This window comes from Dermacentor silvarum, chromosome 2 (assembly GCF_013339745.2).
Source record: "Dermacentor silvarum isolate Dsil-2018 chromosome 2, BIME_Dsil_1.4, whole genome shotgun sequence".
Lineage (NCBI taxonomy): Eukaryota > Metazoa > Arthropoda > Arachnida > Ixodida > Ixodidae > Dermacentor > Dermacentor silvarum.
This window is the reverse complement of record NC_051155.1, coordinates 168240322-168267330: the sequence shown is the minus strand read 5'-3', so window position 1 is coordinate 168267330 and position 27009 is coordinate 168240322. Positions and strand designations below refer to the sequence as shown.

Genomic DNA, 27009 nt, shown 5'->3' with positions numbered 1-27009 from the left:
TAATTTCAAATGTGTCGGTATTAGAAGGAAACAACACAAGCCTGTCAATAAGCTGTCTGCATTTGTGATTTTATTTACATTATATAATGATATGCATATATGTACAGGTTTCATTCATGAAACTGCTTGATAAAAGTAGGTATGCTCAGGTTAAAGCAGTTTTTCTGGTTTGGTAATAGTGTTTGTTGATGGCTAATAAACTCCTATGAAATCGCCTGTTGCAGAATCATTTGTCAGCATCTAGAGTAAGGATTCGTGACTTGTTTCCATAAAAGGTCCATAAATTAATTTCATGTCACTGTACATCCAAGTTGGAGCAGTAATAAAGAGATCTATTAAAAAAAAAATATGGCACAAGCTGGCTGCTTTGTGATATATCCCTTGCTCTTGGTATCCTGCTTTCATTATGCAACTTAACAGTGGGGCAGCAAACTGAAAAAATAATGGCCTGGCCTTTTCAGCAGAATGCTGTTGCTGTAACCCAACATTTTCGGTGATCCTTTGAAAGGGTAGTTTTTGCAAATAACCTTAAACCCATTTTAGTCTATGTTGTCCATGGCTTCCTCATCCTCAACAACACGGGTGGTTCCCGATGTCTCCAGACGCTCGCGAAGTCGGGCAATCACGTCTTGAGATTGGGAGTCTGAGCCCATGCTTAGACTCATCATCTGCTGCTCTTCGGACTGGCTAAAGATATATCCGTTGCTCTTGTCACAAGCCTTCAGCACACTCCACATGGACTCTTTGTCCTGGAGGAAAAAAAAAAACACCCATGATTATTGTAGTTTTAATTTCAACCCTTTCAAGTTGCCTTTTGTACCCCATTCTTATCACTTCACCTGTGGTACATTGGTGTTGCAAGTTGAAGCAATCTTTCCTTTTAGTTTTGTTAAAGTAAATAACAGTAAGGAAAGTTATTTTTTAAATGTAAACAGTGGACTCTTATGATGCCTCATTATTGAAATACATTATTGAACAATTCTCGTGCAACTTGCATTCAATGTGTTGAAAGCAGTTAAAGTTATTGCATTTTCCAGATCATACATTCTTATAAACCACAATATATACAGATCTGACTCTTGATAGCTTCATGATTAAAGGTCACTGGCACAGCAAAACAGGACTTTTGTAATCTTTTGAAAACTTTTTTTTTTTTTTACAATGAGTTGGCAACACAGTCGGACAATCACCTTTATTGCTGCTGATTGCACAGTATCAAATTATCCCTGCCACTCCAATGCACGGGCAATAACTTCCTAGCAGTGTTCGTACACATCCTTGAAAACCATTAAATTTGAAGAGATTCAAGGGACCTAAAACTCCTTAAAAATAAATGCATTTCTTGAATTCCTTAAAAACTGGTCTTGGGGGCAACTTCTGAACATTCCAAATAAACTTCGCATAGAAGCTATGCCATGGGCAAAAGTCTTGTCAAGAATCAATCCTAGATATATATATATGTATATATATATATTAGAGTGTCACGACACGGTTGCAGTGCGGCATGTCCACAGCCACCAAAGACAGGCTTGTTTAAATCACTGCTACCATCGTGGAGACAGACAAAGCCCGACCAAGCCGTGCCACCATTTTGTTGTTTTGCTAGTTGGTTCACAACACAGCCATCGTGGCTCCATTTCCGAGCTTTAGGCTCTATAAATCCATAGCGAAAAATAAGCTTCAGCCAATTGGCTTTTTAAAAAAAACATGACGAGCATCTTTGGCTGAAGTCGGACACTATTAAACATCATGCCAGAAGGCAATTTATATCTTTACAGTATATAGGTCAACTTGCAAAAGCGACCTGAAAAGCTTGAAGTGCGCGTCCAACTCAGCAGCCGCTTAGCTGCAGAAGACCACTATTTTTCAGTGTACGTGTATGAATTAGGTTTGCTCCCCCCCCTGCTTGAATTTCGGCCTTGGGAATCCTTGAATTACGAGTCAAATGTTCTGTTCGAACCCTGTAATAACAGCAAGCACAATGCTGGAAAATGCTACATGCGACGGCACAAGTGGCTATTTTTCAGAAGCTCAAAATGTCGCACATAGCCTTGCTGATAACAACAGCAACTGTAGAGCTTGAACTGTAGTCTGGTGTTTTCAAAAGCAGCACATTTTCTTGAACAATGGTTGAAATAAAAAGCACTAGTGGCATGTTTCAAGCTGACTGTGTTTGAGCTTGCATACTTCAGTTCAGTTTTATTCCTTAAAGGCCCCTTTTTGAGGGGAGTTACATAAGGGGTGGGATTTTATTTATATTAACAAACAAGCAGTGAAAATTGTTTTAGTATTGTAGGTGATCACTAATACAGTCTTGAAAAGTAGATGATGAAGCAATGGTGACGATGTCCCGGGGCAGGCCGTTCCAGTCTGTAGCTGCTCAAAAAAAGAATGAGGCAGCAAAAGTAGTAGTGCGCGATGGTGGGTGGGTAACCTGAAGTGGATGACTGGTGCGGTGAGATATGTGTGCTGCGGCTCTTAAATAAGGTCGTCGATTCAGAGAAGAATGAAAGAATTTATGATAAAGGACGAGACTTGCAATGCGGCGACGAAAAGAAAGGGGCAGTAGGCTGGATTTCGCTTTCAGGGATGAAACGCTGACGTCGTATGAGTAGGAAGAGTGAATGAATCTAGCGGCATGATTTTGGACGGCTTCTAATGCATTGATTAAATACGATTGGTGCGGGCTCCTAATGACAGATACATATTCTAATTTTGGTCTAATAAGTGATTTATATGCTAATAATTGTACATGTGGGGGGGCAAGACGGAGATGGCGCTTGAGAAAACCGAGTGTTTTATTCGATGCTGAAATGATGTTACCAATATGGGTTCGCCATGATAAATCGTAAGACAAGGTTAATCCTAGATATTTATAAGATGGTACTAATTCAATTGGGGTGTTAACGATAGAATATTGGAAACGATGTGGACTGTGGCGACGCGAGGAGACGAGTTTGCATTTAGTAGGGCTGAGGGACATTAGCCAGTTGTTACACCAATTCAGCACGTTAAGATTTGCCTAAGGACCAAGTTGATCATGAACGTTACTGATGGTGTGGTAAATGACGCAGTCGTCGGCGAACAGTCGAATGCTACAGGAAACATGGTCGGGTAAATCGTTAATATATAAGAAATAGAAGAGGGCCGAGTACAGATCCTTGCGGAACGCCTGAAGTGACTGGGAGAATGTTAGACAGGGGGACCAGTAACAAAGACTGACTGAGAACGATTAGTTAGAAACTGTTCAATCCATTGAAGAATGTAAGGATGTAGGTTCAGTTGTGAAAGCTTTAGTAAATACAGGAGCTGCTGTCAAGCACTGTTGTAATAGAATTGCATGTAAACACTAACAGCACGGAGATGAAGGCCCTTGGTCTGTCCACAGCACCGCTTTTTTTTCCCGTAAGAGATTGCTCATCCGCCTGGAGTTTTGCTCACGCCCTGATGGTGTACTTCAAGAAGGTTACTGTGGCTCCTTGAGAATAGGAGACACACCACTTCTACTAAAGCCTAATAATGGTGCACAGCTTGTACTTAGATCCAGCATTGTAAACTACCTGCATAGAGTCAAACTAGGTTTGCTGCCTGGCCGGTCTTCCTCTGGCACAGTGGCTTTGACCCCACACAGGGATGCCATTTTCCAGTCTTCCAGTTCTCCCTAAATTAGTACATTAAAAGCTTCACTGCAAGCACTCTGTTTGGAGTTCATACATAGAAGTGAATTGTCACAGGCAGACTCATTCCCAATTGCTCAAACTTTTCACTATCCTGTTGTCCAAAGTAGAAGGGACTGGACTGCCTATCCTTCCGTTTTTCTTCTGAACTTTCTCCTTTGAGTGTGAGTGCATCCTCTGCTTCTCTTGCATACATATTCTTGGGAAAATTAAAGAGAATGGGAATACACAGGAACACTAACTTTCTCTAGTTAATAAGCAGGATCACTATGCTTCGTGTAATAATATCAAGGTGCACTTTGAGCAACAAGCCTGTACGATTTTGAGAATAATGCAAATGCACGCTAAAACAGGCATGTCAGACCTGAACATTTAGTGGCAGGAAGGAGACAAGGCTGTAGTCTTCAATAATTCCTGCCAGGGCTTCATTCATTTTCTTGTACTTCTTGAGAAAGGGATCCTCCTGCACAGTAATGCATGTTGCAGAAAAGCACTGAGAAGACAAGCCATGAGTGCTAGGTTCATTACCATTGCTAGCATAATTAAGTCCAGTGTAACACAAAGGCACTTGTCATGGTCTAATCCTGTCTACTCTGTTTTAGGTTACAAGAGGCCTAGGATAGCCATCACTTAGACACGAGTCATTGGGCTCTTTGCTGTGCAATAACTGCATGGCTTTTAATGAAAGAGTCCATTAGAAGATGTCATTTGCCTGCAAGGACTCTTGAGCAGTCATTCAAGCTTGAGAGTAAGGCATCAATAGTCAACTTACAGAGAGAACATCAGCCAGGAAAGACAGATCCATGACTTCAGTGTAGTAGTCTAAACCGAAGTGAAGCTTTCCATACTTCTCTGCTAAGTCCACCTTGGAGAGCACGTTGACGTGAGGTAGTTCCACTGCGTGATGCACGACTTTTCAGTTATCCCATCGAACATCAAAACCATCAAGGAAAGCTTGGTTATCACCAGCCCCAAACACGGCAACAAATGATACAGGCAACGGCTCTCACTGTGCATCATGGTAGCCAAGGAAGTCAGCAGGACCGAGATGAACTTTCCCGGGTCGCTGCAGTAATGGGAGTCCACAAGGTGGGTGGCCGAAAGCCGGTAGCCCAGAGCTTGCAAACGAGACACAACATTGCGTACACTCGCGTGGTGCGTGTAGAGTTCCACCTGCATGTCATCACTGTGATGTTAGCAGCGGCTAAGGTTGCGCTCCGGTTCATTTTAATTCGGAAGCGCGCAATGCATACCTGACCAGGACAGTCGATAAATAGGTAGCAGCCACGAACTTTGGCCAGCTGCTCACACAGCCATTCGAGGTTGCTCTCCAAATACTCCATGCAGTAGACGAGGCCACCGTTGGGCCCGAGCTTGAGAGAGTCCATCACATCGCGCAGTTCGACGAGTCCGCTGATGTCAACAGCTGCCTCGTAGGGGAGCACATCGTTCGCCGGGTCCAAGTTCACCACAGCCACTCGGCGTCCAATTGCCGTACACAACTCACGCATCGCCTTACAGTAAGTGCTTTTACCTGATCCAGGAGGCCCGATCACCACCTGACCGAACGCCCTTTCGTTGCACGCACTTCTTGAGGTCTCCGAGTCCATGTTGAACTAACTCAATGCAAAAACCGCACCACAGAAACACACCTAGCTTACGAAAAGTTGCGAAAACCGCGAAGACGACAAGCGCTTGAACGACGCCATTACACAGCCTGATACGCCGCTAGCGCCACTTTTGATTGCAAAAATCGACTATGTTGCAAACGTACCTGTATATTTTATGCTGTTCTATGTACCAAAATTTATTAGCATCATGTAAGTGGAAATAACACATGTTATTTTAGCTTTAAGTTCTTTGCGCCAGTTTCGGTTTCTTGGGGGTCGTCCGCGATGGCGCGACCGTCGCTAGTTTTTTTTTCTGCCTCTGTAGCATAGCAACAAGTGCACTTTGGACGCACTGGAAAGCGATGACTGTCTCTATGTTCACCAAAACAGTCCGGTAAATATTCACATTCTTCTTCCTGTTCGGCAATGACGAGTCCGGTCATTACTCCTGTCAGTGCAAAAAGATATGGGGCGGCTGCTCTGCTCGCAGGCGAGAGCTCTGAGTCACTCTTTTTTCTTCTTGAACCGAGCTCTTGATAACCTTGATGTCAAGGTTCCTCCCACGCTACCACACCGCCGTTAGGATATGTGTGATTTCATTGCTACTGCGGTGTCACTTTCTTCAGCCAAATCTGCCGCCTGTGATTCACACTCAGAAACTAGATCTTTAACGGCTGGACGTAGCCCCGCTGGCTGACCGGTGTTCCCAGCTGATGCGGCAATCAATATCGCCGGGCGGCGTGCATGGATGGCCTAGAAACCTTGACACACATTTGTGGCCTAGCTTTGAATGGCGCGAGATCTTGGCTGCCCTGTGGAGGTGCGTGCGCACTTCAGCGCAACTGGGTTTCGTCTCTGTTTCGGTTCCGTTCGTGTCTCGAAAGTGACTCGCGTGTCTTGTGCACCTAAGTGCGCCGTAAAGCAAAATTCCGCGGCTGCAATAGCATGTGAGCGTTGTGGCCTCTGGACTGCCCGGACTTCATGTGTAACGCCTTGCACGCAAATTGCTAATAAACTTGTCTCTAAGCGTCGTATCTGTCTGGTGAAACGTGGTTCGGTGAACAGTTTGCGATCGCTTGACGTAAGGAAAACGAAAAGCGGGTTGTGCATTTTGTACCGCTGTGCAGCCTTCCGTCGTCTACCGCGGCAACCCCGGAAGTGGTATCGCAGAGCAAACAATTCACTTTCGCTGCCTCCGTTAGCTCTGTGAATGTTTATGCACCAGTTTTTTGAATTAGGCTGCAGTGTCGTCTACTGAAAAATCACTTCTAGTTCTTGAGATCGCAATAAGTTCGGTGCTCAAAGTCGAGCAAAGCTTCGCCCAATAAAAAAAAAGTAAATAAATTAAAAATAAAAAGGTTGCCTGCTCAATTCCTGCGACCCCAACCAACAATAGTATCATTGTGATTGCACGAAGTCTGATATGCTGATCAGCGGGCACGAAGACAGTTGAGAGATGTGTTTTCTGTTTGTATATTGTAAAGCACGCTTCACGTGTTCTTAATTAGGGGGGTTAGTTCTGCGGCTAGCTAAGCGTGCCGCAGTTTCTAGTGAGAGACTGTACCAGCGCCCTCACTTAACCTACATTTAATAAAATTTATTTTAAAATTACAGATGTTTGTAAAAAACTACTTACTACAGTTGATAAAGCTGCTGTAAAGGCTACTTACTACAGTGGATAAAGCTGCACATTTCTTCTTATGTGGAATGAATCTCATTGGAGAAAGTGCACGGCGTTATTTAAGTTACATAAATATTAATTCCCAATATGACACGTTTATTTTCTTGAATGTAAATTTACCATATGATAGTTGCGATCTACTTGCTACCAACATATGGTGCATGTAATTAGCAGATTTATTTTTAAAACTGCAGTTTTCCATTTGATGACATACTAGCAAGCTAGCAATTTTGTTGCATCAACATTTAATCTCTACAAGTATCTTTCTTTATGTCTCTTGTGTGCACTATTCTATTATGCTTTTTTAAGTATGTGAATAAGCTTACTTTCCTTGGATATTGCTCTTGTTACTGAGACATGTGCTTCCTGCATAATATCAAGTCTTCATAAACAGCATACTGCTTTCTTATTTTCATACGCACAGGCTGGAGCAGGCGGTGAAGCTTATAAACCAGCTGGATGACACCAAGTTCAGTGCACTGCTCGCAAGAATTTTACAGAAGCTGCCGTGCAAGGTAAGCAGCTTGTACATCTTTTATGACTAGGGCACCTTGCATCCCTTGTGGTCGCATGAAATTTTACAATCAGGCTTACGCATGCATCTAAACCATCTACTAGTAGATTTTCTGTACAAAGGTGGCTGAGATCATTCTTCAAGTGCTTTCAGAGTTTAGCATTGTTGCAAAGGAGTGAGAAAGAAATAAAAGCAGCAACAGCCTACTTTATGTTTTCCTTTTCCCCACCTTTATTCTTTTCCCATTCTTTCTTTTCCCCCGCTTTATTTCTCCAATCTTCATGTCTCATTTCCTAGAAACAGGGGTGCGATTGCGCAAACAGCTCGCGTTCCGCACGTTCGGTTTGACTGCTACGTCACAAAGTGGGAAAGCTGCGGTACTGCCCTGCTGGCTCTGACGGCCGCTGACGCAATCACAATTCTCACCGATCACGAGAAGGCAAGCGAAGGAATGGAAAAGCGAGCTGTTTGCGCGATCGCACCCCAGAGCTCAATAGGGGTGAGAGGTGTGTTTCGACCTTGTTTTCAAAAATACCTTCTGCAGCCACCCCTATTTTCTGAAAGGTGATTCAGAAATGCAGAATATTAGCACAGTGTGCAGGCCTTATGCATAAAGGACACAATCAGTTGTCACTGGCTATAAGTTGCCGAGTTCTATGCTGCATAAGATATGAATTCAGCATCACTGAATGTTGTCAGCACAGCACCTCATGCTTGTTAGATGCGTGCCACCCGTGCTGGTGGCAGACATCTAAAATGATCTAGTATGTCCAGCTAAGAATACTTCTTTAAAAAATTGTGATCAGCAAAGCAATAAAGAGGGCCATTTGGTTCATGTTGGCATTACATTTTGCCACCTGGTGTTCTGTGGTTTGAGCACTTGTCCTTGTATTTCTGTATTCTTGTCTCCTTTCCACACTTCAGTGTGCACAATAAGCTGGTAAAATGCTGATCTAATGATGGCTGAACACATACGCTGTTAATAACGATAATTCATTATTGCTGGAAGAAACTGTGGCAGTACTTGTCACTTTCTCGTTATTCTTTTAAACAAAAGCCTTGGGACAACATATGTCTAAAGTACATTCCTGAAAGTTTATTGCACCTCCTTGTTGCCATCTTGCGACAGATTCTTCTGCTGCCTGGGCATTTTCTGCTTGCAGCACAAGATTAGTTGTGATTGGTTGGAATTATATGTCTTGGAAGGCCATTTGCAGGCCTTTACAATAGGTTCATTCTGCATGGTTGAAAATGAACGAGCCAGTTGCATTGGCTTTTGGAAACTTGCATGCATATCCTGTTGTGCTGTTTAAAACAGCATGACTGTGCTAGGCCTTGCATGTACACATCTGTCAACCTTGATGTCCTGCTTTTGGGCGCCAATAACAAGTTATCATGCAGCAAAAAGAAAGTTATGCAGAATTAGTACGGTGTCTAGTACCCTCACATGTGGGACTGCCTTACATGCTGATGGTATGCTGACTTGCTGCAGCTCTGACACCAAGTTGTGTCTGCTGCACATAACTTTTGCACACAGACGTGATTTCATCGATTGAACACTGTTGCCAAAGCACAACACTTATGATGTAAACTAGTGCTTTCCGACTCATAAGCTGTTCAGAGAGATATTATTCTTGTTTTTCAAACAAGTGTAAACTGCATCCATACACTGAATAATTCTGTGGAAAACTGCTAGGTAAATGCTAGCAATTTACTTGTGTGTCCATATACAACTTGGAAAAGTCATTCTTTTGGTTCTATTTTGTGATGTATACTTTGGGAACACCTTGCATTGTGATAACTGCTACGTGCCTGCCGTAGTACTGCTAGTGGTCTCGAGTTCAGGGACAATGTCAAATATCACAAGCAATCTTGGAAGCTGCCATTAATGAGAGAGAACTCATTGTCAGAGGACCCGTCTGAATGTACTTGTTCCAGGATGAACGCAGCTTCACAGAAGAGGAAGAACAGAAGTTGCAGCGGGCTTTCAACTGCGATGCACAGGAAGTTACCCTTCTTCTGGAGTCCCTTTCCTTCATCTTGGAACAAGTAAGTGATGCCTTATTTTTCACTTAACATTGTTTCAGGGTCAGATCACGTTAAGAGGAAGCTTTACATCAGAAGCTCCTATCTAAATGCTTCGGAACAAAGAAATCATGTTGCTAGTTGTCCACTTTACCAAATTTGATGAGGTTTGTTGCATTTAAAAGAAAAAGCTGAAACCTACCTACTGTGGAAAGCAGATTTTTTTTATTTAGGCCATTAAATTTTTCGAAAAAAATTCTAAACATTGTAAAATTTCAGAAAACTAAGGTATCAAGCTTATAAGTCTGCAACTCAGCAATCAAAACCAATATCACAATTTTGTGAACTGCACCTATTGGTACATCGAAAGTGGACAAAAGTGATGTGTTATACATCAATCTGTAATATATTACTGATTTGTAAGTAGGACTAAAACTCTCATAAAAATTGTAATGATTTCGCATAAGCTGTAAATTCTTATATCACATTTGTCTGCTTCAGATACTCTAACAAATGTGCTTTACAGAACTCCAATATCTGTTTTTCACACTGTGTGATTGATTTATAAACATTCTAATTCAATATTTCTTTTATTTGCCAATTTTGGGCAATTTTTGTAAAATACTTAAGGCCATAAACTAATATTCTGCTTCCAGCAGCTGGTAGAATTCAGGTTTCTCTCTTGATTGCAACAAATTTAATTCAGATGGCAAATAAGTCTGCAACACGTTTCATGTAATAAATATGTCACATTCTGTGACATAAAAGTATGAGACATTGTAAATTACGTGATGCGTACTCATATTTCTTTTTTATATGTGACACACTACATTTTGGTCACGAATGCCAGTGTTGAGAGAAGTCTCTCTAACTAAGCCTTCGTAGTTTTGCCTACTATGTATGAAACTGAATATAGTCGGGGATGCTTTGTGGAGGCTTTTAAGAAAAAACAAATTTATCTTGCAGAGGCATGCTATCAAGCTTTTGCTTCAGTGTACTTTTTCCTCAGCATTAAGTTGCGTTTTAAAAATCTATTTGCAGTTAAAAATCCAAAGGCTGTTGCTGATTTGGTAGGGGCAAGCAGGCTTGACCTTCTAAAAGAAATTTCAGGCACCTGTCAAATTGCAAAATTAAGTTTGTGTGTTGCAGACTTGTCTTCCTTTCTTGAAGTTGACAGAACAGGGAAATAAAGACAGGAAAGGATGGTCGATAACTGAAAATCCTGCATTTCCACACTTAGGGAATCTTTGTGGCTTGTATTAAATTGTTTTACGCTGAATCCGTTTATGCTGTTTTCTATCGTTGTGATGAGATATTATTGTTGTTGTTGTTGTTTAAGGCCTGCACACCTTCCTTACTTGGATTTGGGCATTTCAGTGTGGTTTAATTGTCTACCTTGTACTCATCAGTACCTTTTATTCTTCATTTAATGTCGCTTAAAGAGACACCAAAATAAATATTAGATCGGTTTAGAATTATTTTTTTATAATTATATTTTTGTTAATTTCGCAGTAGGAGGTTGATTTCTAGAAAAGACACTCAAGGCCAAAATTCAATTTCTTTAGTTTCATGCCTTAAACCCCAGCACTGTTACATCAATGTGACATCATGGATTTCGAAGTATTTTCTTGTATTTGAGCCTTTGTGGCTCTGTAAACGTTTTTCAAAACTTGCTAAGTTCAGTTTTAGCTATTTTAGAATGCAATGTTGTCTATGTTTATTGATTAAAAAATTTTGCTAAGCCCAAACAGATGCTGTCAAAATTTGTGGCGTCACAGCAAGCTGGTGCTAGAACCCGTCTTTCGTTTTTCTACTTACCAAGCCCCTTCTTACAGCAAGAGTTCTATTCTTTCGTTTTTGTTTTGCAGAAGGGTAATTTACTGATAAGCTTGAGACATTTTTCTCTTTAATGCCCCTTTAAAGCACTCAAGCACCTTCCTTGAACCTAGCTTGTCATCTTAGGCCTGCTATTTTTGAAGATTTCATTGTTTGTTCTTTGGTTTCCACCTTCTTTGCAGGCTGCATTCCACTTGGCCAAGCCGCAGGTACTGCGAACCCAGCTGACTGACTTGGGCATGGAGGAAAACAAGGTGCGTTGCATAAACATTCTTATACTGTCTTTCACTCGCTTACTTCCATGTTACTTTGCAGTTGTCAACTAGTGAAAAAAAGAGAACAGTGAGAAAGTGTGTCAAATAAGTAGGTTGTGTGAGGACCATAACGTGTAAATTGTCATTCTTGTCGTGGCATACTTTCTTGAAAAGTCCTGCGATGCAAACAAAGTCTTACACAAGAGTGATCATTGAGTCGCATTGCTGCAGCAATAACACAATATGGAATCAGGTGCTCAGTCATCATTCATACAACCTCACCATTTTTGTTCCACATCAGGTCGATTGCATGGTGCAGTCGTGGACAAGCCATGCCAAGCAGCTTGTTGAGCAGCTCAAGCAGCGCTCCCTCGCTCCCAGACAGGTCAGTGTGTTGTTGAATGCTGATAACTTCAGAGCTAAGCAGTTTTTGTATCACCACTGAACAGGCTTTTCTTCATATCCACAAACTTGTCTAGGACCAAAGCTCTTCCCTGACTCTACCGAGTGTGTAACAGCTCTGCATCCAGACTGAAGCTAACAGTGTACCTCAATAACCCTTCTCAGTGATTTGCACTATGAGTAGTTGCTTGTGGGCCATCTCCCTTCGAGTGGCTGCAAAAAATGCTTGGTTATGCAAGTTTAGCACAGCAACCTCTATGTAATTTTGAGTAAGGGCATTGTTGCCCTTACAAAGTTGAACGTAGGGCATGCAGAGCAAATTCAAGGTTGTACACCGCCCTGTAAGCTTTTTAAGTGTGAAAACTTACAAAAACCTCAAACATTCTGCAGCCTATCGAGCGGAATCTTCCACTCTGAAGTGTATGTTCTACGCAGTACACCTCTTTAACTCCATGCTGATTGCTCGACCAGGAAAGCTTTTGTGGGCAGGTTTAATTTTAAACTGTTTAAGCTCATCTTTACAAGTTCAGAACTTCATAAACTTTTCTGAAGTTCCGATCTTTTTGTGATCATGGTCCTTGTATCTGTAAAGATGCACTTAAGCGTGCATGATAATCAGATGGTGGTTTTGGCATGTAAAACCCCATAATTTAATTTAAGTGAGTTCTCTTAAATCTTTAACAGACATACATGTACAATCAAGAGAGAAAGTCTGGGGACCAGAGGTGCCGCTAAAAATTTTGTTTTCTTCGCAGCCTAGGCATAAAGGTGGAAATCAAACACCTGTTTGACCAGCGTCATGCATTAAGACAACATCAGATTGCACGGCTGTGCTAGAATTTTTGTTGCTGATGCCAGTGGTTTCTTAACTTCTGCTCCCGACTGTACTTGCACATATTAATTGCTATACATGTCAGCATGAGTATGTGTGTGGGTCACACATGTATGTATACTCACATACTTCTGCAGCTTCAAAATGTGGACTGGGAGGTGCAAGTCCGGACAGCTCAGCAGTCTGCGGCACGATCCAAGAGGCTTCAGGCCCTGGTGGACCTCGTCGTCTCTACAGGAGCTGCACATGACCATCTGCTGTTGCAGTTTTCACATGGACAGCTCTTCAACCTCTACACACAGGTGTGTCTCTCTCACTGCCTAGTGTGGCCTGACTTAAATGAGTAGCAACGCATGTTTTCCAAAGTTGTCCAAACTCTATCACACGTCTTGCACATACTAAGAGGATGACACTTAACGAAGTGTGAAGGTTGAAAAACATGAGGTATCTTATTATGATAGGAATAATTTTTTTTCTTTTCCAAGTTATTATATGTACGGAACTTTCTTTCCCCTTCAAGTTCTTAATACAGTATAGACCACTTATAACGTAACCGCTTATAGTGCAGAACCGGATATAGTGCGGTCTTTTCAGACTCCCGTTAATTTTCCCATAGCACTCCATGTATACACGTATCGCTTATAGTGCATTTGCGGGAAACGAAATACCGGTTACAGTGCGGCTGCCTGGGAGTACGGAAGTCAGCGGAGACGGCATGCAGAGCAAACGGCATGCAGAGACGGCATGCACTCTCCTCAAACGGGCGCCCCAAGGAGTGCTCGAGGAAGAAAGAGAGACGAAGTGGAGGAGAAGGGCACGTGGTGCGAACGAACAGCCAGTGAGGCTGAAACCAGAATCTTGAGTGCGAGTCATAAAATATCACGGTGCGCATAGCGAGCGAGGGCCACGAAACTGCCAATGCCGGCCAACACTCGCTTCAGGATAACGGCAGTAAACGAAATTTCGGGGAGCGGGCGGCGCCGGCACGGCACGGCGAAGGGCACACGCGGAGAACTTGGAACGTGAGGGAATACGGCAGCAGGGAAGCGGATTTCGCCTCGGCAACTCCGCCGCTTCGGTGGCTCCCTCACTTTCGACTTTCACCGTGCGCGCCCGCCGCCGACTCTCACCGTGCGGCCCGGCACCAGCTCCCCGAAGTTTCGTTTTCTGCCGTTATCGGGAAACGGGCGTTTGCAGGCGTGGGCAGTTTCGTTGGCCGGCCTGGGACAGCGCCGCTGCTTCCCTCTGCGCCGTAGCCGCAGCGTGCAAGGTCAACACGTGACTGCAAAGTAGAGGAAGCATAAAGGAGAAAGAAGGGCTCACTGCCATTTTCTACGCGTGGCTACGGTAGCGTGGCTGAGACATCTGCACGTACACGCATGTTCTGGCGCAACGCAGAATCGGCGACCTTGCCATTTGAGAGAGGGTGAAATTTCCACCGCGTTTTTTTTTTTTTTTTTCTTTTTTGTCCACGCGCGACATTGAGGGGTCCTCTCCCCTAAGCTTTTACTCTATGGCGGTGCCGGAGCAATGCCGGTCGGAGGCGCCGCCGCGTGATTTGGTGCAAACGTTCTAGCCGCATTCCTTGACTGTCGCATACGCGTGGCGGCTCGTTACACATGTTTGGCATATGTGCGGGCCTTGAAAATGGTTGCTTTGGTTATAGTGCTTTACCGCTTTTAGTGCGGATATTCGCGACTCCGGCGATTTACATTATAAGTGGTCTACACTGTATCTGGTTTAAACTGTATTATGGAAATACTGTATTTTACGGATTATAAATTGCACTTTTGTATAAGTTACTGTACATAACAAATCGCTATTTTAAGTCCCACTTATGATCATAAGTAAGTCATTAACTGTAGTCTATGCCCAGGTGCAGGCACACTTGCCTACCTGCTACGGACTGTGACTAAGTTGTTCTGCCACTGAGCACTGGCTTGCTAATTTGATTGCTCGTAGCAGTGATCTTATTTCAATATGGTTGTCTTGACCAGACATTTGTGTATCAAGCTATCATCATCAGCAGCAGCCTATATTTATGTCCACTGCAGGCCGAAGGCCTCTCCCTGCGATCTCCAATTACCCCTGTCTTGCGCTAGTTGATTCCAACTTGCACCTGCAAATTTCCTAACTTCATCACCCCACCTAGCTTTGTGTCGTCCTCGACTGCATTTCCCTTCTCTTGGTATCCATTATGTAACGATAATGGTCCACCGGGTATCCATCCTATGCATTACTTGGCCTGCCCAGCTCCATTTTTTTCTCTTGATGCCAACTAGAATATCGGCTATCCCCTGTTTGCTCTCTTATCCACACCACTCTCTTCCCGTCTCTTAACGTTAGGCCTAATATTTTTCGTTCCATCGCTCTTTGTGCGGTTCTTAATTTGTTCTTGAGCTGCTTTGTGCACCAAGCTATGGGAGCACATTAAAATACCGCATTTATTTGAACATAAGGCGAGGTTTTTTCCCAGAATCCTTTACCGTGTGGCTTTACGGCAGTGCTAGCCAGCTATGCTGTGAAGCCACACCCAAAGGCAAAATTTGCAGTTAACTTGCAGTTCGCATGGAGAAGCTTCCTTCCCCGTCTATTTCATGGTCACCATTTTGTGTTCTGGCCATGTTAGTAATTCAGCATTTCAGGCAAACCCTGCTAAGTCTGAATAATCCGTCGGCTACTCTATGTCGCCTTATATTAGTGTGCATGCTTAAGTTTTTTTTTTTTTCTTTTTCTTGGGTTCCCAAACTGCACCCGCGCCTTATTATCGTGACTGCCTTATACAGTAGACTCTCGGTTAACAGAACTCCAAGGGACCGAAAAAATTAGTTCCATTTAACAGGAGTTCCGTTTACTGAGAAGATGTCCAAAAGTGCAGATATATGTGTGTACACTTTTTTAGTACCATTTTATGGAACTCTAAGCACTAGAAGGTGAATGTATCTGATAGTTTTTCAGAAAGCAAGAAAACTGCAAGAGATTTTGGCACAGCACTCACAAATTTTATTTGGCAACAATTGGTCACTGTGCACTAAAAAATGCACCAATTTTGCTTTGTTTGACTCCTTGCAACTGCATCTTTAGGATTGTTTTTTCCATGGCACTTAAGCTTTGGGCAAACATTTCAGATCCCGGTTCCGTCTACAAAAAAATTTGAGATACTGCACTGCCGATTCTGCTCCTTGAAGTGTGTTAGGCTCCACGGTAGCTACCCTTTCACATTCCTCTTCCTGTTCATCTTCCTCTTCATCACACACTTCTGCAACAATGCTCTCCACTGTGTTCTCGGGGCAAGTCACAAGATCACTGTCGATGTGCACATACTCATCAAAGTCCAGATGGATTTCCTTTAAAGCGCACTGCTCTATTACCTCCTGCCTCTCAAGGGCATCTTCACTGTCACATTCAGGCAAATCCTGCAAGTCGGATGTCTGGTCACTTGGAAAAAATCCTGCCTGCCTAAAGCAATTTGCTATAGTATTAGCAGTCAGCTGCCTCCAGGCATAGGCAATAAGGTAAATGGCGCCAAGAATGTCCACCTTGTATTCCTTATTCTGGCTCATACACACCAGCATCCTCTGCAAGAGACCCTTGCGGAAGCGGGCTTTCAGGGCTTGAATAACTCCCTGATCCATGGGCTGCAACAGTGCCGTGGTGTTGGCCGGGAGAATCTCCAACTGAATCAACTTCAGTCCTGTTACAGTCCCATGTCCAGGGTAGTTATCAATAAGGAAAAGTACTTTACTCTACTGCCACGAAAATTGCGCATCCTCGGTGTGCAGCCATTTGCTGAAGAGGTTGAGTTCGACTCGTAAGTCATGGGCATATTATGCCCTTAAAACAGCAAGGATTTTTGGATTTCCAGATCACAAGCAGCTTCAACTTGTCGCTGCCCAGCATGTTCACTCCTACAAGAACAGTTAGTCTTTCTTTGCCGAGTTTGCCACCTGTGCATTTCTCGATTTCAATGGCAGGAGCTTAAAAAAATGTGCCGTTTCATCTACGTTGTAGACGTCATCGTCCTTAAACTGACGCATGATCTCCGGAAGCCGCCCTGCACGCCAGTCGCGACACGCTGTCGCATCAGCTGCTGTGGCTGCTCCTGCAATGGTGGGGAAAACAAGGCTGTTTCTCTCTTTAAACCTTGTCAGCCAGCCCTCGTTGCACAAGAAGTCTGTTATCCCGAGTTGAAGGACAAACTGTTCTGCCTTGGCACGGACACGGATTAGTGGTCCGTTGATGGGAATGTTCTGGCTCCGGGCTCTCCTAAGCCACAACATTTGACACTCTCCAGTGCTTCGTGGTCGCCTTGTCGCAGACACTTCCTCTGAGGCCCGAATTGCGAAGTTTCGAAGGCATCCCGTAGCTTCTCCTTGTCATGCAGGATCCTCGTTTAGCTGCTTTTCGGGACGCCGTGCTTTGTCGCGAGCGCCGACATCGTGTAAGAGCCGCTTTCGAAGTCAAGAATGATGTCTATCTTCTTTTCTAACAGAAACGCATGTTGTGCACACTTCTGTGCTGCCATTGAAACAGGTGAGGCTAGGCCTCAACTTCGCGAGCGCTTACGAGCCACCAAAGTTAGAAGACGCCAATGTGGCAGTGAAGCACGAATAGCACCACGACGGCATGAACAAGGCGGCGGGGACTAAGTCCTGTAACTTTGGCGACTTGAACCGAGGCTGAACGACTAGAACAAGAACTGCAGTGTTGCATTTGGTGCGCTAACACGCCTGACTACCTACGAGACGAGGCTTACGAGGCTAAAAACAAAAGCGAAACAGCCAGAACTGGAAAAAACTGATGCTCATGGCAATGGGTCTGACAAGAAGTTTCATTTTCGGTTCCGTTTACACGGTGACACGGAAATTTTAGTTCCGATTACCAAAAGCTGTTTACGTTATCTGAATACAAAACCAACCAAATTAAAGGCTACTGTTCTGTTTAAGCGGCAATTCCGTTCAAGCAATTTCTGTTTATTGAGATTCTACTGTAATCAAATAAATACAGTAGTACCGGCATATTTCCTTTCCTTGTCGTGTGTATGTGTGTGTGTGGAAAACTGATGTGCGAGCCCTTGAAACCTTAGTAAAAATACTGGCTAGCCTCAGAGCACCCTAAACACAATATTCTCTATAACACTTTTTCTACGAATCAGTTTTGGCTTTGGTACCCAGGAGGTGTGTGCGTCATGACATCATGATGGATTGACTTGCTCCGTTGCTGCAATTGCTGCAGCTGCCACTTAAAAATGCAGCTAAAAAAAATGTGCCAGCACTCTCTTTTTATATTTTTCTTTATTATTATTATTATTATTATTATTATTATTATTATTATTATTATTATTATTATTATTATTATTATTATTATTATTTTGTCAACCTCATCATACCTAGTCCTATTGCTACACGACGTCATCAAATCTTGCTCTGTGTCCACATCTAAAGACCCAACTTTAGTATTGAATTATGGTAACACATAGGTGTTTCTCAACTTCCATGCTTGCTAAGTGTCATCCTTTAACGTATGAGAAGCATGTGGTCAAGAGTGATCTGGTGCCTTTCACTATTATTTCCCTTATAGTCCTTGTGTCACTTTGTTTTATTGAATGGATAACAATAAAACAGTTTAGACTGATAAAATACACTTTTAGAACTCTATTTTCATTAATTTTATGGTAATAGGTTGACTATTGAAACGGAAAGTGAAGCCGTAAGTTAAATTTTCTTAATTTCCCGCCGAAACCTTAGAACCGGTTCACCACTGTGACCGCAGGGATTGAAAAGTATTTTCTCGTAATTTGGCCGTTGTGGCTCGTTAAAGTTTTTGAAGCTTGCCAAGTTCGTCTTTGGCTGTTTTGAATGCAGTGTAGGCCATGTTTACCAATAAAAATTTGACCAGGCCTGAGCAGATGTTTTCAAAATCTGTGGCACCACTGCAAGCTGGTACGGGGCGGCATTGCCTCCTGTCTTTTGTTTAAACACAATTTTTCGCTTGCTAACCCTTTTTTTATGGTTAGAGTGGCAGTTCTGGTATTGTAAAAGAGTAATCTACTAATACACCTTAAATTATTTTTCTCTTTAGTGTCTCTTTACCTATCACTCAACCATCAGACAATCTAGGGACTTCAGGCCGCATGTCTCTGGGGATCTAGATTACCATGTTGGCCTTTTTAACATGTCCACGCCTAGTAATCATGCTCCATTGATTGTTGCAGTTGGAACAGATTCAGGTGAAGCTCGACAACCTCATCTGAGCTGGCTTCGAAAGCTTGCAGCTCTTCCCGTCGACACTGTCTTTATCTTTCTGTCCCCATCTCTGCTGCGCATGGGGGAACCACTGACCACTGGCTGGACCACAGTCGACAGTAAGCTCGTCCCTCCGACTGAAGATGTTTTTGGCATTATCTTGGCCATTGTGTGATTGCTGGCAAACACTTTTGCTTTGTTTCAGAACTCGCTACTTTGTATGTACTTTTTTTTTTTGCAGCAAAAGCGATACTGTCTTGTCAGTAAACAATAAGTGACCATTAAGACCCATCTCAGGATTTGTTACGCTCAGGGTTTGCTAATCCCAGTCTACTACACTCCAGCATTGGCATGGCTATATTATAGAGGTTTTGGGATTGCGTGTGAGTTGGTCCTTGTCAGCACTTGAGAAGGCATGTTCTGTCAGTGATTGTAGGTGCGATGGGCCTCAAAAGTTTTATGGACCGACTGAGCTGCATCCTTAAAAGGAGTATTGTCTGCATTTGTGTGTGCAACTGGCATGGCACACCTCTCATTTTGAAACTGCATGAACAAGTCACGGTGACGAAATTTGAACGGGGTGGGGGAGTCTGCTTTCATGGTTTGTGAACCAACCACACATATGCCCCAGTGCTTGACTGAAACTGAAGAATCTGGCATGCAGTTCGAGACACTTCAATGAGTTGTCAGAGCAACGTCTTGTGTAGTTCTTCTTTCTGGGGTTTTACGTGTCAAAACCAGTTATTATTGTGAGGCACGCCGTAGTGGAGGGCTCCGCATTAATTTTGACCACCTGGGGTTCTTTAACGTGAACTACAAAGTAAGCATGTATTACCACCAGTATCAAAATTATGGTTTTATGAATCTCAGTGGCCCATGCAGTCTAAGAGCAGAACAGCTTAAACAAGGGACTTAGTGCTTCTGTTCGAACACAAGCACTTCTTTCGTAGAACATGGATTTGGCTCATTCGTTTATTTGCATAAGCCACTGCCTTGTTTCATTTGAGATGAGGCTGCGGGAATCGTTTTTTGAACAACTTTAGTACCTCAGGCATAGTGCAGCTGTTGTAGGAAACGGACATAGCTGCTGTGAGTTCATTATTAAACTAGTTAGCCACTATTTTATCAGCTTGAAAATGTATTTATCACTTATAACCTGGTTGCATTACCACCTAGGAGTCTTGTATCCTGACTACAGTTGCTTTCTCTGATTAGTGAATGTTTTAAGGAGTGATATGAGCAGGCAGTTTGTTAATTGCCACATGGGAGAGGCAGATGCTGTATCATTGCTGTCATAGGCAAGGAACTACAAAAACCAATACTATATCTTGTGTTGGGGGTTAGACACTGTACCTAAATGTTTATACTCTCAACCTTTTTTTTTTTTTTTCACTTTGGTGCAAATAGTACCAGAGATATGTAAACTGTTACCTTTGTCATGATATTACATGTGATATGCACTTCCAAAGGCTGAAACGATAAAGAGAGCATGTGACTGCCATGTCACGAGATATATGTCAAATCACATGAGTAAATTTTAGTAGTACCGCAGTCTCCTCAGTACCAATCTTGATGCTTAATAATATGTTACAAGGCGTGGCACTCAGTTAGCCATCATTGTATTCTGCATCTTCGTGCATACCAATGGCTTTGACATACTTGTCGCGATGATATTTTATTCGAGTGCAGCGTAGTTCTTGAAAGGGTGAAATAATGAATGGTTGTAAAGGACAGTGAGATGATAAAACTATCTGTACACTAGCAGGGAAGCCTTGGAGCATTGTGTGTGCAGAACCTTTGAATGCTTCCATGTCTGTGCCACAAATGAGCCTTGACTAATATTCAATGTCCAGTGATGCTACATTGTCTTGTGCTTGTTTTGAAATAACCTATGGTCATGTTATTGCAACTGTTACACCTGCTCACTGAAATGTACAAAGAGGCATGAAAAGTAACTGTTGTTGCCTGACATTCTTTGCCACAAGAAAAGAGCACGAGGTTCAGACAGTGCTTCTGGAAAAAAATTGGCAAGGAAGGGATTAGAGATGGCAGAATAGCCAAAGTCAGCATATAGACAGCCCTGAGGTGTAAGTTTTATGTTTTATGTATTGAAAATGATGAGCAACCTGGTAGGTTGTGCCTCACCTTGGAAGACCAAGTTGTTTGCTTTTAATGTCTGCTGTAGAGATTCTCAAGCTGGCCATATAAATTGCAGTCTGCATTGGCAATGTCTATAGAGGTGACTTCCATTAATTTGGTACATTATAACTGGACCTCCTTTTTATTTCTACCATGTTCAAAGGTCCCAAAGGGTGCCCTTTGCTTGTTAAGCACTTCCTTTGATTCAAAATTTCAACTGACTGTCCAACCCTGCCAAGGTTAAAAAACAAAAATAAAGGGGAGTTGGGTGTATGAGGTAGAATGAGTTCTGACCTGCTTTTCCATTGGGCAGAAAATTTATTACCTGAAAAGTTCGCTGGCAGCATTTTTGTGAACTGCAAATGCTGTCATCCACACGGCTTTCACTTGTTACTCACAGCACTTGCTTTTTATTTTTGTTTTATTTTCTGCCTTCAGATGTATGATCTCAGACACTTGAGTATATAAATGTGGCAAATGACTTCTCAAAACGGGTATGCCACAGCCTTGCGGCTCCTAGCACCAGAGTGAGTCGAGATTCGAATAATAGCTTGCGACTATACCCCTGGTGGGTTCAAGCGAAATGTTTGTATGATGGTACCAAACCATTTTTTGCTGTTTGATATATTCTGCTCGTGGTCATATTTTCACAGCGAGTGGTTGATGAAGGGCAGTTGTGTGCGTGTCTGTCTGTGCCTGGCGTCTGCACACGTTTATATAAACTCTTTGAGGCATTCCTTTACCTTGTGTAAAACATTGAGCTCCCCCTGCATGACAACTGGCTTCATTTCTACTGCACCTAATTTATGTTTAGTGATGCACATACTGACAGTCATGATTGCAGAATGTTCGAGCAAAGCAGAGCTGGTTTGGTGCGCCAAACTTGAAAAAGACTAATTCATTGGAACTGACATTTCACAGGGAAAGTGCAGTACTAGTATGTTAAGTGAAACTGTTTCACACTTGCTAAATTAATGCTGCCCCCTTTTGTGCAACTACTGAGATGTTGTTCTGGTAAGGATGTGTGTGCATATTCTTCGAGTCAAGAAATAGCAGCGCATCATCTTGTAAATGTTATGCATGCTGCAAAGTACTCCAAATATTAGCAGGATGATCTAGTTACATTACCCGAAGTATTTTCTTTTTCTTTCTAAAGTTATAGCAACCAGAAAGGTGGCTATATTAAACCAACATTAACCGAAATGTCGAAAAAGTTCAGTTAATATCCCCCGTTTTTTTTTTTTTTTGCACAACTTTATTTATTTATATACTCTGCAGTAGCATCTAGCAAAGGCTGAAGTACATTATAACACTGTAACAGCATACACATTCACCTAATAACTATAGCACACAGTAGACGTACCTGTGAGAGCTGAATTCCCTGGTAAACTGAACACCTCAGGGACCATCTTTAGTTTCCCGTATTTTCAGTGCAGCTCTTAAGTTCAACTTTTGATAAGACAAGCATATTTCCAAGATAACTTCATGTTTTTCTTGAAACTACCATAGCTATTAGAGGCAGCTGCACAAATTGCATTTGTTCTTTACAGGCATGAGTAAGAACATATTCTTGCTTATTGTATCATTAACAGGATTCTGTCATTAGCAGTCTTTATGAACATGACTAAAGCTGACACCCTCTACTGAGCTATGTGATATTACTCTGCATCAACAGTGAACTCCCGTTGTAGTATCTGATTTAGCCACCTCCTGGCATTTTGTCCTGGGTATGAAGCTAGTCCATGCTGTAGCATCTTCCTGAGCCAACTGTAAACATTCTTCAATTACTTCTACCCCTTAAGTGAGAGCCTGCAGGGAAGCTGCAGATGGCCATAATGCATAATGAGTGTGTTTGCAGGTACATTGTGCTGTTTGCGTGTGTCGAAAGTGAGAGAAAAAAAAATCTTATCGACTGATCTCTCGTGGAAAGCAAAGGTAAGTGGTTGCAAGATTTGTTGCGGTCACTGTGTGAGTTCGTCCTTGATCGCAAGATGTACTGGTGGTATGTACGTCCATCAAGAAAAGGCAAAGTATGTCTGAAAGTAGTCACTGCATGTGATGTCTCATGGTCTTGGCACTGGCTGCGTTCTCTATGTTTGTGTGTGCTCTGGCTGTTACTGAAAAAAAAGCGCATTCTCATCTAGCTGGTTGTTGCTGTACCGTGCTCACGTACCTTTTTGCCAAGTGTACGCATGTGGCACACATCGTAGCCACTTTTGCTTCACTGATTGCTACTGTCACTACTAGGAACCCGTATGGGTTTCCTTTGTAGCATATGCTACGATTGGGTGAATGTCTTATTTTCCATTTAATTACTAGGAAATAGTGGTACACAGTCTTTGATGGCTGGGCCTTGCAGTGCAAATCGGTAACAGATTGGACAAGAGGGCTGACGACGTTTGGCTACAGACCCACTCGTACTCATCTTGAGGGTGCGAACAGTGCGCCCATAATGCAAAAAAGGTAGGGTGTGCAGAAACGGACACGAGAAGAGAAGTGGACAACACAAACGCCGACTATCCTGTGTGTATTGTATTGTCCACTTCTCGTGTGTCCGTGTCTGCACGCCTTACCTTTTTTGCATTATGAATCCTTACCAACTAGCTCAGCTTTCTGTCGTTCTAAGTGCGCCCATGATTGGAGTGTAGATGCTCATGAGTGAATGTGGGCTTGAAACAGCCTCTCGGTTAGTGGTTTTACAAGCACAAACTGTTAGTCGAGTTGGTGTAGGAGCATTCTTAAGCACACCACACAGAAGATGGGACAAAGATTGTGCGATGCTGATTTTCTGTCCCATTTTCTACATTGTGTACTCAAGTCTGTGAAACAGTACTCCATTTGTTGCATTGTGGAAAGCTCTCTCAAGACCATGTAGGTGGCAGTAAGTGCTGCCACTCTATGTGGACTATGTTTGGGGCTGTACTCACCTTTAACATCAAGAAGTAAGACACTTTGTCCTTGTAGCCTGTGCCCATTAGTCTGTTAGCCACATCCTCTTGTCCTGCCTTTTACATGCTGCATCAAAATTAGCCCAAATATCAGCTATGCTTGACACGTGTTGGTGCATCCTTGAAGTTGCACTGCAGCGCTGCTGAAGCCAGCACACTCAACAAGGTGCGATTGGGCTTGGAGGCTGCTCAATCTTTTCCCTGTCTGTCCCTTTTGCTTTGCCGATGAGGGTGTGGTTGTCCTTCTCTTGTCCTTCATTTGTTCAAAGTGCCACAAGACAGCTCTGAAGAGCTGTGGCCTATACTGCTCGTGAGCAGCAGTGGATGCAATAGAACGCACAAGGTACTTAGATTTATTTTTTTCTTGGGCTCTTTGTTATGGATGCCCTACTTAATGTGAGGTCATTTATCTGCTGGTGCCAGCAGACCTATCAAGAGACCATAATGTGAAGTCGTCATATGCTGCCATGTTGTTTGTACAGCCCAATGACATGGTAAAACCTAATTTGTCTGGTAGGTGCTATTCTACACGTAAATTCGATCTATGTAACAACCTATTTAATTTTGTGTGACTTCACTGATCCACCCACATTTTTAATGAAAGCTTGTGAGAAGCTGCTGCTTCGGAAAAAGAAAAAGCGATAACTCTACAAAAGTATACTCCTTTTGAAGTGAACAAAGATATGCTCATGTTACTGCTGCTGCTTCTAAATGACGTGGCAGCATGTGCGAAATATGTTGCAAAGGGATATTGAATGGCTTTTACGGAAGCCTGTTGAAATGCATGTGTGGGACCATCTCCAGTAAAAGCTGTTACATGGCTTATATTCTTTCCCTATACAGCACTTTCTCACAGTGGCATTCAAATTCCTTTGGTGCTTACCACAATTTTTATTTCTTTCCTATTTGTATCTGTGCCCTTAAACACAGGGTGCACGAGCATTAATTCTGCTTTCACCGACACTGTTTGTGCCCACTGTTTGTATTTTGTTTGTGAATGGAATTTACATTCTACTTTACTCAACATTTTTATGAGTAATGTGTCACATTCTGGTAAATGTCTGTTTCATTCATTTATCGTTTCATTCTGTTTATTTGCACTTTGGCCATGTTATGAATTTGTCTGCAAATTGGTACACAACATTGGCAGCATTTCATCATTGAGATTGGCAGTGGGGACACTGCATATTTATGTGATCCTTAAACTGAATTTAAATCTTCAATTGGTGAGCTCTTAGAGAATGTTGTCCAAAGTCGTGTCTGTCACTCATCAGTTCAAGGTGTTGGCTTTGCTTTGTTGTTCGGGATGTACTGCAGTGGTACCCGAGATGCAGGAAGCTGTGGCTCAAGTTGTGCACCATTTTTACACCCGGTTTGAAAAGACGCACAAGTTTATCCTTGATGTCTCTCCAGTGTCAAATACCAACACTCCTGTGGTATATGATTCACTGCATGTAGTGTAGTATCCTTTTGTGTGATGGTTATGTCAATTACGTGCTAATGCGTCTATGTAGGTGTAGTTGTCATCATCATCATTGTTGATGACAAGTGTTCTTTTTGTTAGTACTCTAGTGCATGTGTGAGTGCTGTTACCCCTCAAAGTGAGAAATAAATGAGTTGGCACAAAACTTGACCATCACTTCCTTAAACCTAGTCTTTCTTCCTTTTTTTTTTTTTTTTTTGAAGGAGCTGACATATTTTCGAATTTATAGAGATGCTACCACACACTTCTCGCGCATAGAAAGATAACAGCCGGCAAGTATTAAAATTGTAAAACATAACATCTTTTGATGCTAAAGTTGGTCTTGAGATGCCAAACCTGGCATCATCAACATTATTGTGATGTCATGACATGGTGCAAAATTTACTGACGTTGTGTAGCGATAAGGCTAGGTATGATGATGTGGCAGTAAAAAAAAAAAATGTCGCCGTTTTGCCCGAAAGGCGAAGCATCGATTGCGATAGCAAATTAGTAGAGAGCTATTCGGAGTAGGGACAGTTTTATCGGCTGCATAAACTTGGACACATTGGCTTACTAACTGAATGAACAATCGTGGTGTCAGCGCGCACAAGCAAACATGAAAAGATCACACTGAATGACCGCAGCCAACGACTGTCAAAACGCTGGCAGCAAGCGCAGGTTCGCACGGTCTATCGCTTCAACGGAAACCAGAGCCGTGTGGAGATAAGAGACGGTGCGGGCGACGGGCACCACCGGGCAAACTGCGAAGGAGAAGTTGTTGGCAGAGGAGAAGCTGCCCCCCCCCCCATCCCCCCCCTCTTCCCGCTTTGTTGCTTTCGCGTGGGAGATTGAGTGGTAAGATACGCCTTTGGTGCCGGAGCACAGCGCCGCCCCGCCTTCCTCCCTCCCATACCCCCACGCGACGGTTGCGTTTGCTTTGCGCCGAGCGTTCGCTCTCCATGATAGCGCGCGCTTTTGCTCGCGCATACGGCGCGGCGACGATTTTATCGCCCTTGGAATCTATACGGAACCTGACGGCGACACCGACGGCAGAAATCCAGTTGAAGTGTCCATATAATTGCTATCGTAATAAAAAGTGCTGCGTATGTTTCGTCTGGCTATGCTTATACGTGACAGCCGCAGGAATGGAGCAAGCCAGTGTTTTATGATGTCATGATGCATCCACCTCCTGGAAACAAACTTGTTCTTAGAGACAAGTATTAGAAGATATTAATGGTGCTCTGACAGTTTCCAGTGTCCTTCCTAGTGTTCAAAGGTATTAAACTTTTATTTAGTGCCAAAAAGTGACAAGTAATAAAATTACCAATAGCGTTAGCTAAGTGGCACTGGCATTGCACTGACAAGCTTGAGTTCAATCCTATCC

At 42.9% G+C, this 27009-nt stretch overlaps 2 protein-coding genes across 3 annotated transcripts; one reads left to right on the top strand and one right to left on the bottom strand.

Annotated features, from left to right (window-relative positions):
• Positions 1–48: 48 nt before the first annotated feature.
• On the bottom strand, positions 49–5393 carry LOC119442066 (GPN-loop GTPase 2). 2 transcript variants are annotated; one of them, XM_037706784.2, is made up of 5 exons: positions 4931–5393; positions 4688–4850; positions 4450–4574; positions 4042–4140; positions 49–749 (listed from the first exon to the last, which is right to left on the bottom strand). In XM_037706784.2, the coding sequence occupies exons 1-5, from the start codon at positions 5285–5287 to the stop codon at positions 540–542; spliced, it is 954 nt and encodes a 317-aa protein (XP_037562712.1). In that variant the 5' UTR covers positions 5288–5393; the 3' UTR covers positions 49–539. The 2 variants fall into 2 exon arrangements, with proteins under 2 accessions (XP_037562712.1, XP_049517817.1); XM_049661860.1 differs by lacking the exon at positions 4042–4140.
• A 184-nt stretch (positions 5394–5577) lies between these two features.
• Positions 5578–25791, top strand: LOC119442069 (COMM domain-containing protein 10). Its single transcript, XM_037706788.2, has 7 exons — positions 5578–5681; positions 7393–7483; positions 9421–9531; positions 11526–11597; positions 11899–11982; positions 12969–13133; positions 19046–25791. The coding sequence occupies exons 1-7, from the start codon at positions 5650–5652 to the stop codon at positions 19082–19084; spliced, it is 594 nt and encodes a 197-aa protein (XP_037562716.1). The 5' UTR covers positions 5578–5649; the 3' UTR covers positions 19085–25791.
• Positions 25792–27009: the final 1218 nt, after the last annotated feature.

What these genes read in the sequence shown, in the direction of transcription:
- LOC119442066 (XM_037706784.2), bottom strand. Translation starts at nt 5,287, where the DNA reads ATGGACTCGGAGACCTCAAGAAGTGCGTGCAACGAAAGGGCGTTCGGT. An exon ending in TTATCGACTGTCCTGGTCAG is followed by an intron (nt 4,851 to 4,930) that starts GTATGCATTGCG and finishes GATGACATGCAG; the next exon opens with GTGGAACTCTACACGCACCA. An exon ending in TCCTGCCACTAAATGTTCAG is followed by an intron (nt 750 to 4,041) that starts GTCTGACATGCC and finishes TTTTTCCTCCAG; the next exon opens with GACAAAGAGTCCATGTGGAG.
- LOC119442069 (XM_037706788.2), top strand. Translation starts at nt 5,650, where the DNA reads ATGACTGTCTCTATGTTCACCAAAACAGTCCG. An exon ending in ATGTTCACCAAAACAGTCCG is followed by an intron (nt 5,682 to 7,392) that starts GTAAATATTCAC and finishes TCATACGCACAG; the next exon opens with GCTGGAGCAGGCGGTGAAGC. An exon ending in TGGGCATGGAGGAAAACAAG is followed by an intron (nt 11,598 to 11,898) that starts GTGCGTTGCATA and finishes GTTCCACATCAG; the next exon opens with GTCGATTGCATGGTGCAGTC.